This window comes from Gossypium hirsutum, chromosome D13 (genome assembly GCF_007990345.1).
Source record: "Gossypium hirsutum isolate 1008001.06 chromosome D13, Gossypium_hirsutum_v2.1, whole genome shotgun sequence".
NCBI classification, from domain to species: domain Eukaryota; kingdom Viridiplantae; phylum Streptophyta; class Magnoliopsida; order Malvales; family Malvaceae; genus Gossypium; species Gossypium hirsutum.
Genome location: NC_053449.1, coordinates 37,597,301 through 37,611,961, shown reverse-complemented (window position 1 = coordinate 37,611,961; position 14,661 = coordinate 37,597,301). Strand labels below are relative to the sequence as shown.

Sequence of the window (14,661 nt, the reverse complement as noted above, 5' to 3'; positions counted from 1 at the left end):
TTGTGTTTGGTTGAATGGAATGGAGGTGTAATAGCATAAGGGAAAAAACTAAAATGACTAGAATACCCTTAGTAGAAATTTGTTTAGGTAAATGATTATTGTTATTGTTATTAAATTTTAATAAGATTATTAATATCAATAATAAATAATTTAATCATATTTTAACATAATTATTATTAAAATATATAATTTAATAAAATTCTTAATAATCAATATTCTTATATAAATTTACTAAAATCATAATATATGATACTATAAAATATAATTTAACATAATTATTATTAAATATATTTTAATTAAAATATATAATTTAATAAAATTCTTAATAATCAATATTCTTAATAACCAATATTCTTATAACAAAAATTCAAAGTAATTTCCGACGGCTAAAATGTTAAGACTACAATTGTGACAGAAGCATTACATGTTAGATCAGTAAACCATATAATAAAAGTATTGGCATATCAAACACTGCCTAAACCATGGAAAAATGACAAAAAAAGTAATTGATTCCAAAGTATCTTAACAAATAAGCATTCTGGATTCACAATAACTACCACAGGCAAATGCAAAGATGGGAAACCCCCAGTTGGGAATGAGAAGTCATTGCTTGTGCATCCTCCATTTGCAATGTATTGTTTGGAGCTTGTTGATATACTTGAACAAACAATAGGACCATTTCTCATGGCTTTGGTTGAGCCCACGTTCATGTTACATACTTTTTTGACTTTCTTCTCTTGTACCTTTACAAGTTTGAAATGACATTAGAAATACCCAACAAGATGACAAGGTTAAATTTGTAGATTTGCTACGTTGCTGCTTTTGGGATATTGATATTCCTTGGGAAAAAATAGTGGAGTTATCACAATAATAATTTGTGTATAACTTCATAACTGTAAAATCCGGAATAGAAAATATGCCTTTACCTACCTTCCATAACTTGATTGTTCTGTCATTTGTCGACAAAAGAAAAAGAGCACCATTAGATGACTGGCACCACCTAATTTTGTTAATTTTCTCCTCAATTTCCAAGCTCTTCAGATAGTCAAACTGTATTAAACCAAGGGAGTACACGTTTTCAATATTCAAGTCCAGAAATTTTTTAGCATGTACTCCCAATAATCATTATGTTTATGTCTACCACAAACCAAACATAAATACCTCAGGTTCGTGGCTCTGAAACTCTGTTTTATAGCGAAGCTCAGGATACCTATTGATTGGATAATCCATCTTCTCTAGATCTCTTTGATGTCCAACATGCTACATATTATAAAACGGTATGACAAAGTGTGAGAACAGAACACCGGAGAATCACAGTAAGTGAAACAAGCAGGTTCAGAAATATTAAAAAGAAAAATGGTCAGAGAACGTACGTCTTGAGTGTCAGTCCTTTCAAACAAAACCACCCGACCCCCACGATCATCGGTAGCAAGGTGATCGCCATTTCTATTGAATTCAATTGCAGATATGATATCAACTGAAAAAGAAACAATGGCATGTACATGAAGTGAAAAGAGAAGCAGAACATGTAGGACATATAAGTACCAAGTATATCGTGCCCGCAACTGTTTTCTTCACACAAGCAGACTCATCAAGCAAAGTGCATCATGGAAAAGCTCTTCAAAATTTTCTATTTAATCACGTTTAGAGTTGAGGCCAATGTAAGGAAGGCATCATGAAGAGCAAAACTAATAACAGCCTATCCCGAGATGGTTCACAAAAAAATTATGGTTCTTACTGGATCAAAACCTCATCGAACTGTCACTTGTATGGCCAGACTCCTAAGTAAGACCATCTAATTAATGCATGAAACTAGTTTTACTTCCATGTTAGTCCATAAATAACACCCTAAAGTCAAAGAGCATCAGTCACGCAGGCAAACTCAGTCTCTTACCACAAATGACTTGCTTAGTACATTTTTTACATGGTGCACCACCCTCCAAGACCAGGAACCTAGTAATTAGATCAATCTACAGTTCATTGAATTCCTTCTTCAGACTTTCAGTAAATAAGATCTAATCTCAACTTAATTACTGAACTCAACCGATATTTAGTTAATTCCAGAACACAAAAAATTCTTCATTGCTTCACATCACACTTTGAGAAGCTATAAAGTGCATGAAGCTAGACCTAGATATTAACATTATACACTAATCCAACAATATATATTACCAATTTAAACAATGGAAAAATAAATAGAAAGGGAAAAAAAGATTATTAGCTATAAGGATTAAAAAATAATAAAATTCGATAATTCTTTAGCACTGAGACAAAATCAACGCTAAGAGAAACCAAATCGAATAAATCCAAATAGCACACCTTCCTGAATTTCCTCTCCGGCCGTCTGTTCTTCGAACACCTGAGAGAACTTCCAGTCAAGCGGTATTTCCCACTTTTAAAGAAGCAATGGAATACCTTTGGAGCTTCTGAGAGATTTGAGAAAAGTTTTGTAACCCAAAGTGTATTTCCCACTTTTCATAACGAGAGCCAATCTGTTGTTAATGCTTTCATGGGTCTTCTTCTGCATCAAAATACCATCATCAACAACATAAAAATGAATTAGCATGTTTTCAGAAAATTTAGGTTAAATATTCAAAAAAAAAGAAGAAGAGAAAACGAGTAAAAGGGTTTTTACGGTCTTCTTGGCGGCAACCATTGTCGTCGGGGGACAGGAGATCTTCGGCGAGAAGGGAACTGCTGCAGCTATTCAGTTTCACCACATGCCAAGATGAAAGTTGGGACTGGCTAGAGGTTTGGTTCGCTGGCAGCTTCTATTGATGTTGGGAGGGAGAGGGAGAGGGTGGGGTGAGGTGGAGAATCGATTTCTGCTTGGGAGGGTAAAAGGGAGACCGATTAGGCAATATTTGATTTTGGAACGTAATAGCAAATTGGTGCTGAAGCAGAGAAAAGTCGAATCTGTCCGCAACGTAATAGGTCCGTATTAGGGCAATGCAGCGAACCAAACACTGGAATAGGTAGGTAATGTAATAGGTGCGTAATTGGGGCGTAATGGATTACCTATTACACTGAACCAAACACGCTCTAAATGTCTAGTAAGGTAATAAGTTTACCTCTTGCCTTTGGAGATGGCTGAATATGCCTAACCCCTTTCTAATTGATTCTTGTTTGTACCTTAAGGAAGCAGCATTAACTTGTGATTGTTCTCGAACCATGAGCGTTGAGGGATTAAGGTCACCCTTATTTAAACAAGGTAAGAGTGATATGTCTGATTAAATGCTGCTGAGAGGGTATTACCCTAAAAATTAAGAACTAACATCAGGTCTTGGTGATGCTAGGTGGGGTACTAGTAGATCTTGGAGTGACTCTGTAAAAAAGTGTGTAATCACACCCTTTCTCGACTGTTTATTGGTAAAAGCCGATTAATCAGAAAAGACGACACTGTGACCATAAGAGCGTACGAACGCTGGCGTGGTAAACGAAGACCACGGACACGGTGTTGACCGAAATACCCTCGATGGGTAAATTATTGAAATACCCTCGATAGGTAAATTGCCAAAATACCCTCGATGGGTAAATTACTGAAATACCCCCGATGGGTAAATTACTAAAATACCCCCGTAAGGTAAAAATACTGAAATACCCCCAGAAGGGTAGATTGACCAATACACCCCAAGTAGATGAAATGATTAATATGGCTGTATGATATTTATTTAACTGTTACTAAGTATGACATATTGTATGTACGTATAATTCATGACATGACATACTGCATGAGTTGGGTTTTTGTTATGGAGGAAGTACTGTTTCTGGTGGTTCTGCCACAATTACTGTTATTGGTGGCTATGCCACATATACTGTACTAGCAGCTCGGTTGCGTTTTTATTACTGGTAGCTATGCTACAATATTGGTGTGTGGGCTGGATGGGTCAACTTTGTCCCCACATGGTGCGTAGGGTTAGTATCGGTGGTGTGTTGGGCTGGATTGTGATGGGTTTTGCATATTTGCACCATACTGATACTGTTACGGGCTTAGGCCCACACTATTTCTATTTGGGCTAAGGCCCGACTGTACTGATAATGTATTGGGCTAAGGCTACACTGATACTAAAAAGGGCTCGGGCCTAGACTGTTACTGCATGATGGGGGATTACACACTGAGTTCTCGTAACTCACCCTTTTCTTCTAACTGCGCAGGTAATACCCAACCTTAGTTGATTTGGAGCTGCGAGGGACTCGAAGGTGGCCACACATTCTCTAATATTTTTATTCTAGACTAGTTTCTTTTAAAGTTTACTTTGGGTTGTTTTTATGTAGTAAGGCCTCTAGTACTTTAATTTTCTTTTAATTGAGTTATATTTGTTTATTTTGAACTGCTTAACGGGTAAAAATAAGTTTCCACAACAAATACTATTTTTTTAAGACAAACACGTATTTTCAACTTCAAAATAACCTTAAATAAAGTAGCTTCTGCTAATTTAAACCTCCAATTACAATCCGTTTTACCACATGGTGGTTTTTATAACGTACCAAATGATTCTAAAAAGTAAGAACAAATTGGATTTTTACTGAACGATTTTCTTTGTTAGGCTTCAATTTCATAGAACACTTCTATGTGACACGTCAGATTCGGCCGTAATGTCTAAGCCGAGTTTGGGGTGTTATATTTAGTGATATCAGAGCCAGATTGTAAAACTCAGCTGTGGAATGGGTTTTTAAAATTTTGTATTACAAGAGGTTGGTTTCAAATTTGTGAAGTGTTTTGAGGTATTTTTCTGGGAAGTGTGGCACAACGAGTGTCCAGCGCCAAATCTGTAAGTTCTCTGATTTTGATTTCTGATATAACTGCAAAACTTTAGACAGAGGATATTTGAAACCGTAGGAGACTGTAAACTGTAGTGAGATCTCGATCTGTGAAAGCAAACCCCTTATTTCTATTTTTCATAATACATTTGCTAATAATTATTGAAATTATAAGCTGATGCATAAAAATTTTTAATCAGATAAGCGCATATCAAAATGAGCACAAGGGGTACTCATGGAAGAGGTACACGGGGCCGCGGTGGAGGTCGAGGAAGAGCTCGGGCTAGATCGTCGGCATTGGGCCATATGCCTGCTAGGGAGGCACCAGCCTCACCAGTAATAGAGGCGAGATCATATGATCGAGCAGCTGGGGATGATGCTCTATCCCAAGCAATGCTCCGTGTTCTAGAGAGGGTTACTGGAGCTAGTACTGGAATAGTGGGCCGAGGGTTAATTTCAGAACGACTCTAGTCTAACGAAGTGGATATTTTCAAAGGTATTTCTGGTGTAGCCCCAAATGTGACGGAGTACTGGTTAGACGTGACCGAATGAATAATGGACGATCTTGACTGTACCGTGGAGAAAAAATTAAAGGGGGCAGTGTCCTTACTACGAGATGAGGCCTACTAGTGGTGGCTTACTTTGAGAGAGGGTACACAAGCTGATCGTGTGACATGAGATTTCTTTAAGGCAGCATTTCAAGGAAAGTATGTGGGCGCAAGTTATATGGATGCCTGCCGAAAGGAATTTTTGAGCCTGGCCCAGAGGAGTAAAACAGTGGCTGAATATGAGGCAGAATTCTTGCGTTTGAGTCGGTATGCCCGAGGGATAGTAGCAACTGAGTATGAATGTTGTGTACGTTTTGAGAATGGTCTTCGAGATGAGTTGAGGGTGTTGATAGGTCCACAGAGGGAGAGAGATTTTGCTGCTATTGTAGAAAAGACAAAGATTGCTAAAGAAGTGAAGAGCTCAGAATGCCAAAATCGTGAAAAAGATAAGGGCATGAATAAGAGGGATTTTGGGCCTCAGGTTTTTTTGAGAGGGTTGTTAAGAAGGCCAGGTTTGATAAGCCGGTTCAGACTGGAGTCCCTGTTGCTATAACTAGGCTGTAGTCTTGTGCTGATTGTGGAAGATCTCACCAGGGTGAGTGCTGGAAGAGGACTGGGGCATGCTTTAGATGTGGGTCCATGGATCATCGGATTAGGGATTGTCCTCAGAGACCGGTTCAGATACAAGATGCAGGATTGGGTCATGCTCAGCCAGTGAGAGGTAATCAGCAGCCACCAAGAGGCCGTGGGCAGGTCAGAGGTGGAAACGGTTTGGGGCGAGGTCGTGGCGCCCCAAGCAGGGGCACTAGTAACACTATAGCGAGACAACCAACTCTGGTGTGTTTTTCTCATCGCCGAGAGGATAGTGATGCCCTTGACGTTATAACCAGTACCTTCTTAATTCATAATGTACCCTACATTGCTTTAATTGGTATTTGGTTTACACATTTGTATGTTGCATGCACTGTGCCGAGAGCTTTGGGTATTCAGTTCAAAAATATTGTTAGTGGGATAAATGTGATGAGTCCACTGGGACAGTCGGTAAGGGTAAATAAGTTATTAAGATATGTGCCCCTTGAGGTCCAAGGAGTAGTTTTTCCAACAGAATTGATGGAACTGCCGTTTGGCGAATTTGACCTTATTTTGGGTATGGATTGGCTGGTGAAACACCGAGGTAGGTTAGATTGTGCTGCTAAGCGTATGATATTAAAGACTATTAAGGATGAGGAGGTGGCTATGATTGGGGAGCGAAAGGATTTTTTGTCTAATGTGATTTCTGCTTTAAGGGCTGAAAAATTGGTGTGCAAGAGATGCGTGGCATTTCTAACCTATGTTAATGCAATTGTTTCTGAGGGTCCTTTCGTGGGAGATATTAGAACTGTTAAGGATTTTTTGAATGTGTTTCCTGATGAGCTCCCTGGGTTGCCTCCTAACCGCAAGGTCGAATTTCGTATTGAGCTCTTACCTGGAATAGCTCTAGTGTCCATCACCCCATATAGGATGGCACCAAAGGAGCTGGTGGAGTTGAAGGCCCAAATCCAAGAACTGTTGGATCGAGGATTCATTCGACCGAGTGTGTCTCCATAGGAAGCACCAGTATTGTTTGTAAAGAAGAAAGATGGGTCCATGCGCATGTGCATCGATTACCGGCAACTTAATGAGTTGACTATCATGAATAAGTATCCTTTGCTGGGGATAGATGATTTGTTTGATTAGTTGCAAGGAGCTTTGGCTTTCTCTAAGATAATCTTCGTTCTAGGTACCATCAGTTAAGAGTTAAGGAGGCTGATGTGTATAAGACTGCGTTAAGGACTCGTTATGGTCATACGAGTTCCTAATGATGCCGTTTGGGATGACAAATGCACCTGCTGCCTTCATGGACCTAATGAATCGAGTATTCCAGCCTTACTTAGATCGGTTCATGGTAGTCTTCATAGATGATATTTTGGTGTATTCGAGAACTGAGGATGAACATGACGAACATCTCCAAATTGTTCTACAGATTCTAAGGGAGAAACAATTGTATGCTAAGTTCAGCAAGTGTAAGTTTGGGCTGCGAGAAGTGACATTTCTGGGTCACGTGGTTTTTGCCGAGGGGGTTAGGGTTGATCTTCAAAAAATTGAGACTGTACTGGATTGGAAACCACCAAAGACCATGTTTGAGATTCGAAGTTTTCTGGGTCTGGCAGGGTATTATAGACGTTTTGTTGAGGGTTTTTCTTTAATTGCTACACCATTGACTAAGTTGTTGCCTGAAGGGGTACCGTTTAACTGGACAGATAAGCAACAAGAAAGTTTTGAGAAATTGAAGAAAGTTCTGATTGAGGCCCCTGTCTTAATACAGCCAGAGTCAGGAAAGGAATTCACTGTCTATAGTGACGTATCACATGTTGGTTTGGGTTGTGTGCAGATGCAGGAAGGTAAGGTGGTGGCTTATGCGTCTCGGCAACTTAAGCCTCACGAGGCGAATTACCCCACTCATGACTTAAAGTTAGCTACGGTGATTTTTGCATTAGAAATTTGGAGGCACTATCTCTACGGTGAGAAGTGTACTATCTATATTGACCATAAGAGTCTTAAGTACCTCCTTACTCAGAAAGAGTTGAATCTTAGGCAGCGGAGATGGATAGAGCTCCTTAAGGACTATGATTGCTTGATTGAATACCATCCTAGTAAGGCTAATATGGTAGCTGGTGCGTTGAGTTGTAGGGCTGTATCTGAATTGAGAGCGATGTTAGCTCGTCTTAGCCTGTTTGATGATGGTAGCTTGTTGACTGAGTTGCAAGTTAGATCGATATGGACTGAACAGATTAAGAGTCAACAGTTGTTGGATGAGTCACTGGTTCCTCGTTTTCATCAAGTTGAGAATGGGAAAACTTCATGTTTTGGGTTGAATAATGAAGGAGTACTGTGTTTTCATGGAAGAGTCTATTACCGAGGGATAATGATTTGAGGCAGTCTATACTGCGAGAGGAGCATAGTAGTCCTTATACTATGCATCCAGGTGGGAATAAAATGTATCGAGATCTACGTGAGTTATACTGGTGGCTGGGTCTGAAACGTGAAGTAACTGATTTTGTGGGTAAATGTTTAACTTGTCAGCAAGTGAAGGTTGAACATCAGTTACCTTCAAGGTTACTCCAGCCCGTTAAAATTCCACTTTGGAAGTGGGAGAGAGTAACCATGGATTTTTTGAGTGGGCTACCCTTGATGCCTACCAAAAAGGATTTAGTATGGGTCACCGTTGCTCGACTGACTAAATCTGCTCATTTTATACCAATTCGTACTGATTACTCCGAGCAGAAGCTAGCTAAGTTGTATGTTGATGAGATTGTAAGACTGCATAGGGTACCAGTTTCTATTATATCTGATAGAGATCCTCAGTTTACGTCTCGATTTTGGAAAAAGTTACACGAGGCTTTGGGTACAAGGCTGGACTTTAGTACTGCGTTTCATCGTCAGACAGATGGTCAATCTGAGAGGGTGATTCAAATACTAGAGGATATGTTAAGGTGTTGTGTTTTGGATTTCCGAGGCAACTGGGAAGATTATTTGCTGCTAGTAGAGTTTGCGTATAATAACAGCTACCAGTCTTGCATTCAAATGGCACCGTATGAGGCATTATATGGTCATAAGTGTTGTATGCCTACTTATTGGATTAAGTTAGGTGAGCGACGAGTTCTGGGGCCAGAGTTAGTTTCTGATACTGAAGAGAAGGTAAAACAGATTTGAGACCGTTTGAAGGAAGCATCTGATAGATAGAAGTCCTACGCGGATCTGAAACGCTGAGAGATTGAATTTTCGGTGGGGACTATGTATTTCTCAAGGTTTCCCCATGGAAAAAGATATTGAGGTTTGGACGGAAGGGTAAGCCTAGCCCTAGGTTCATTGGGCCTTACCGTATACTGAAGCATGTGGGATCGGTTGCATATCAGCTTGAGTTGCCTCTAGATTTGGATCGGATTCACGATGTATTCCATGACTCCATGCTAAGATGTTATCGCTCTGATCCTACTCACATTGTTCTAGTTGAGGAAATCGAAGTAAGGCCAGATATGACTTTTGAGGAAGAACCAGTACAGATTTTGGATCGTGAGGTTAATGTACTGAGGAAAAAATCTATTGCCTTAGTTAAGATGCTATGGTGTAATCACAGTTCAGAGGAAGCCACGTGGGAACCCGAAGAGGGGATGCAACGACAGTATCCTCACCTTTTCTAATCAGGTAAATTTCGAGGCCGAAATTTCTTTTAAGGGGGTAGAATTGTAATGCCCCAAAAATATGGGGTCTTTAAATTTTTGATATCTGACTCATGTAGCTTGTTTTCTTTAATAGCTAAGTGATTTGAGAAGTCTTGGATCAAACCTAGGCTCTAGCAAAATTTTGGTTTTTCTCTTAAAGGAACCTTGAATCTGGCTGAAAGGTCTTAAGAATAATTGTAAGAGAAATGAGACATAAGGAAGCTTGTGGCCCAGTGGTAGTGGCGTGTTCATGGTGGTAAGGGAACTCAAGTTCGAATCTCTTGCCATGCAAGGAGTATTTATTTTAACTCCTAACAGCAAGAGAAGTGGAGTTAGACTGAAATTCTACAATGTGAGGTTTGAATGGGCCATGGAGAGATTGTAGGAGTAAGTTGTGGAGTGGATTATGGAGAGATAAGAGGAGAAAATCAAGGAAGTGGGAGAGTGTTGGAGTGTGGTGCCGTTTGGGGGAGGTTTTGCTTGTGCATTTTCAGATAGGGGGACTTTTTGTGGCATTTTTTGGCATTTTGGTGAGTTTGGATGACCAATTTTCTTCTATGTCTTTTAGACTTTTTTCTTCTCTTCTTGAGTGTTCTTCTTTTTCTTTTGCACCCACTTTGAAACTAACCATTCGTGTATTTTCCGTTCTTTCATTTTTTTACTTGCAATTGACTATTTTCTTTCTGACATATTTGCACCTACATCTACCGAAGCCGTCATTCTTCCTTTTCTTTTTCTCTAAGGCCGAACCTATCACCCTAGTCTAGGGAATTCTTTCTCTTCTTCGGTTTGTGACTGAAAGCTCTTCTCTCTTCTCTCTGCTTCTTTTAAAACTGAATGCTCCGGTGTTCTTCTTTTCTTTTCTAAAATTGAATAGCCTTATTAACTGATTACTGTCCCATTCTTCTTATACTGCACTCATTGCGTTTTCTAGGGTCTTTCTCGAGGAGTGGCGAAGTGTGAATGGTGGGGAGAAGAGGCACTATCATCATTAAACGTCTAGTAAGGTAATAAGTTTCCCTCTTGTCTTTGGGGATGGGCGAATATGCCTAACCCCTTCCTAATCGATTCTTGTCTGTACCTTAGGGAAGCAAAATTGGCTTGTGATCGTTTCCGAACCATGAGCATTGAGGGTTTAAGGTCACCCTAATTCAAACAAGGTAAGAGTGATATGTCAGATTAAATGCTATTAAAAGGGTATTACCCTAATAATTAAGAACTAACATCAGGTCTTGGTGATGCTAGATGGGGTACTTGTAGATCTTGGAGCGACTCTGCAAAATGGTGTGTAATCACACCATTTCTCGATTGCTTATCGGTAAAAGCCAAATAATCAGAAAAGACGACACTATGACAATAAGAGCGTGCGAATGCTCGCATGGTAAACAAAGACCACGGACACGGTGTTGACCAAAATACCCTCGATGGGTAAATTACTGAAATACCCTCGATGGGTAAATTACCAAAATACCCTCGATGGGTAAATTATCGAAATCCCCTCGATAGGTAAATTACCGAAATACCTCCGTAGGGCAAAATTATTGAAATACCCCCAGAAGGGTAGATTGACCGATACACCCCTAGTGGATGAAATGATTGATATGGCCTTATGATATTTATTTAACTGTTACTGAGTATGACATAGTGCATGCACGTATAATTCATGACATGACATACTGCATGGGTTGGGTTTTTGTTATGGAGGAAGTACTATTTCTATGCCTCATATATTGTACTGGCAGCTGTACTGCGTTTTTATTACTGGAAGCTATGCTGCAATATTGGTGTGTGGGCTGGGTGGGTCGACTTTGTCCCTACATGGTGTGTAGGGTTGGTATGGGTGGTGTGTTGGGCTGGATTGGGGTGGGTTTTGCATATTTGCACCATACTGATACTACTACGGGCTTAGGCCCACACTAATGCTATTGGGGCTAAGGCCCACACTGTACTGATAATGTATTGGGCTAAGGCCTACACTGATACTGGAAAGGGCTTGGGCCCAGAATGTTACTGCATGATAGGGGATTACACACTGAGTTCTCGTAACTCACCCTTTTCTTCTGACTGTGCAAGTAATCCCCAACCTTAGTTGACTTGGAGCTGCGGGGGACTCGGAGGTGGCCATAGGGGTGTTCATTCGGTTAACCGACCCGAAATAACATTAACCGAATTAATCGACCTTTCAAAATCTTTAACCGTTAACCGAACCGAATTTTTTTTCAAAAAAATTAAACGAACCAAAATTTTATCGGTTAATTCGGTCGGTTAACCGAATTAACCGAAAATTATATGTTTTTTTTTATTTTTGGTTAAAAATTAACCAAATTAACCAAATTAACCGAATTACCCGAATTACCCGAATTAACCGAATTAACCAAATTGAATCACTACATAATTAAATTATTTTTAGACTTTTAGACTTTAGTTTTAGTCTTAGTTTTAAAATTTTATTTTTATTTATTAAATTATTTGTAATTTAATTTTATGATTGGGTTGGGTTAGGTAAAATACTTGGGTTTAGATTGGGTTTAGATGAATAGTGGGCCTATTTATATATTATAATTTTATTTATTAATTTTTTTGGTTAACCGAAAAAATTCGGTTAACCGACCGGTTTCGAACCGAATTAACTGTTAACCGAAAAATCAAAAAATAATTAACTGACCCCCGACCGAAAAAATTCGGTTAACTGACCGATTAACCGAATTTAGTCGGTTAACCGATTTTTTTTGGTTTTACCCGAATTTTGCACACCCCTAGGTGGCCATACATTCGCTAGTGTTTTTATTCTAGACCAGTTTCTTTTAAAGTTTACTTTGGGTTGTTTTTATGTAATAATGCCTCTGGTACTTTAATTTTCTTTTAATTGGGTTTTATTTATTTATTTTGAACTGCTTAAAGGGTACAAATAAGTTTTCACAAAAAAACACTATTTTTTTCAAGACAAACATGTATTTTCAACTTCAAAATAACCTTAAATGAAGTAGCTTCCGCTAATTTAAACCTCCAATAACAAACCGTTTTACCGCATGGTGGTTTTTTATAACGTACCAAATGATTCTAAGATGTAAGAACAAATTGGTTTTTTACTGAACGATTTTCTTCGTTAGACTTCGATTTCATAGAACACTTAGACTTTGATTTTATAGAACACTTCTATGTGACACGTCAGATTCGACCGTAACGTCTAGGCCGGGTTTGGGGTGTTACATTGAATGTTGTGAAATTTGATCATGAGATATAGCATAATTGATTAATGTGAAAGATTGATTATGAATTGATGGAATAGGGAAATAGGAAATTGAAATTGTCGGTTTATCCGACTAGCGCTAGGCGCAACTCATTGTTGGTACATCCAACTATTGCAGGGAACAACTATTGTTGGTTATTCGACTAGCACTGGGCGCAATCTTTGTCGATTTATTCGACTAGTGCTAGGCACAATATCATACTTGTTGGTTTATCCGAATAGCGCTGGGTGCAAACTTTGTCAGTTTATCTGACTAGTGTTAGGCACACCATTATATTTTTCGATTTGCCTGAATAGCGTTGGGTGCAAATTTCGTCGATTCGTTCGACTAGTGCTGGGCACATCTATCGTTAGACTAGCGCTAGGCACAAATATCTGTTACGGTTTATCAGTTAGGCACTGGGTGCCATCCATTAAATGACTCGTACAAATTTGTTATGTGTCTATTTATGTGCTTTATTGAATGTTAAATTCTTGTTGAGGTGCCTTTGAATGGCACATTGGTTAGGCACATGAATTGTAGGATTTTGATATGTATGTTTTTATTTACTTGTTTGAGGAAAATTTTTGTCATGGTTTTAATGTGGTTTTTGGTTTGGCTTGGGAACCAAGATAGATGTAAAAATTGCCTTGTTTTAGAAGAAAAATTTGGTGCACACGGCCTGGGACACGGGCTGTCACACGACCATGTGTTGTAATGATTTAGGTGCAAGTTTTACATAGCCTGCGACAAGACTGTGTGTCTTAAAATAGTTAGTTACATGGCCTGCGACACGACCATGTGACCCAACATTGATTGCAGACATGGGTGAACACACAGGCTATGACGCATGGCCTGGCCACATGGCCGTGTGTCCCTTGTCTTCAAAATTTTCATCTTTTTCCTAACTTTTTTGTTTTGTTTCAAATCGACCCCAGGATGTTTCCAAACTATTTTTAGGGCCTCGTAAACCTAATTTAAGGCCCGTAATTGTATGTTTGTTATAAGTGCAATATGATTAATTGTTTATTTTCATGGTTGGATATTTACGAGTAAGTAATGATAAAGGTTTAAATTGTCGTAATATTCCGTCACCCGACTTCGACGATGGAGACAGGTTAGGGGTGTTGCTTGTCTCTTATTGCTGCTAAACCTTTGCAAGATGATATTTATACCCTTTAATTGATTTCCAACCGTTGTGGTTGTTGTAGAAGTGAATGTAGCCGTTGGGGAAGAAATACCAGGTCATTAACTTCACCTGCAACAAAGAATTTTGATAGCTACTAAAAGGGTATTCATATTTTTTTATCATTAATGCTGATTTCAATGACCGTTGGAGCATGAATATCGATACCTGAGGGATTTGTCGATACTTTTATGAAAAGTATTGATACTAGATCGATACCTAGTAGAGGTTACAAATTCCAAAATGTCAATTTGGTATCGATTAACAGAAGGGTATCGATATCTTGTAGAATATCAATACTTAGACAAAAAGTATCAATACTTTTTGTCATGGAGCAATTCTAACTTGTTTGAAAATGATTAAAAATATTTGAAATTTTTTTGACTAAATTAAAACCATTTCAACTTAATTTTATGAAATTTCTCAACTTTACTTTTATTTAAAAACATTTTAATTTGTTATATCAAAACATATTATTCAATAATGCTTAGTTTAACAATCTCTCTTTTTGATATAACAAAACATTTGTAAAATTTTTTTTGAATAGATTGCTCCCCTTTAATAAAATTCATTTTCAATTTAAGCTCCCCTATATAAAAATCTTTTTCAATTTAAGGCATAAAGATTTGGAGCATAAAAATTTGAAATAAGCTCAAATTTGGCATTCATTTTTCTTTGAAAAACATAGTCACTAA

General features: G+C 38.5%; 2 protein-coding genes across 2 annotated transcripts; one reads left to right on the top strand and one right to left on the bottom strand.

The window, feature by feature from the left end:
• Positions 1-464: 464 nt before the first annotated feature.
• LOC107918928 (serine/threonine protein phosphatase 2A 55 kDa regulatory subunit B alpha isoform) lies at positions 465-1,592 on the bottom strand. The gene is made up of 5 exons (XM_041108616.1): positions 1,589-1,592; positions 1,374-1,477; positions 1,162-1,260; positions 931-1,050; positions 465-743 (listed from the first exon to the last, which is right to left on the bottom strand). Exons 1-5 carry the CDS (start codon positions 1,590-1,592, stop codon positions 465-467), a joined length of 606 nt encoding a protein of 201 aa, XP_040964550.1.
• A 7,221-nt stretch (positions 1,593-8,813) lies between these two features.
• On the top strand, positions 8,814-9,529 carry LOC107919313 (uncharacterized). Its single transcript, XM_016848794.1, has 2 exons — positions 8,814-9,026; positions 9,245-9,529. Exons 1-2 carry the CDS (start codon positions 8,814-8,816, stop codon positions 9,527-9,529), a joined length of 498 nt encoding a protein of 165 aa, XP_016704283.1.
• The last annotated feature ends 5,132 nt before the right edge of the window (positions 9,530-14,661 follow it).

What these genes read in the sequence shown, in the direction of transcription:
- LOC107918928 (XM_041108616.1), bottom strand. An exon ending in AAAGGACTGACACTCAAGAC is followed by an intron (nt 1,261 to 1,373) that starts GTACGTTCTCTG and finishes TATAATATGTAG; the next exon opens with CATGTTGGACATCAAAGAGA. An exon ending in TTCAGAGCCACGAACCTGAG is followed by an intron (nt 1,051 to 1,161) that starts GTATTTATGTTT and finishes GGTTTAATACAG; the next exon opens with TTTGACTATCTGAAGAGCTT.
- LOC107919313 (XM_016848794.1), top strand. Translation starts at nt 8,814, where the DNA reads ATGTTAAGGTGTTGTGTTTTGGATTTCCGAGGCAACTGGGAAGATTAT. An exon ending in TTTCTGATACTGAAGAGAAG is followed by an intron (nt 9,027 to 9,244) that starts GTAAAACAGATT and finishes GTTGCATATCAG; the next exon opens with CTTGAGTTGCCTCTAGATTT.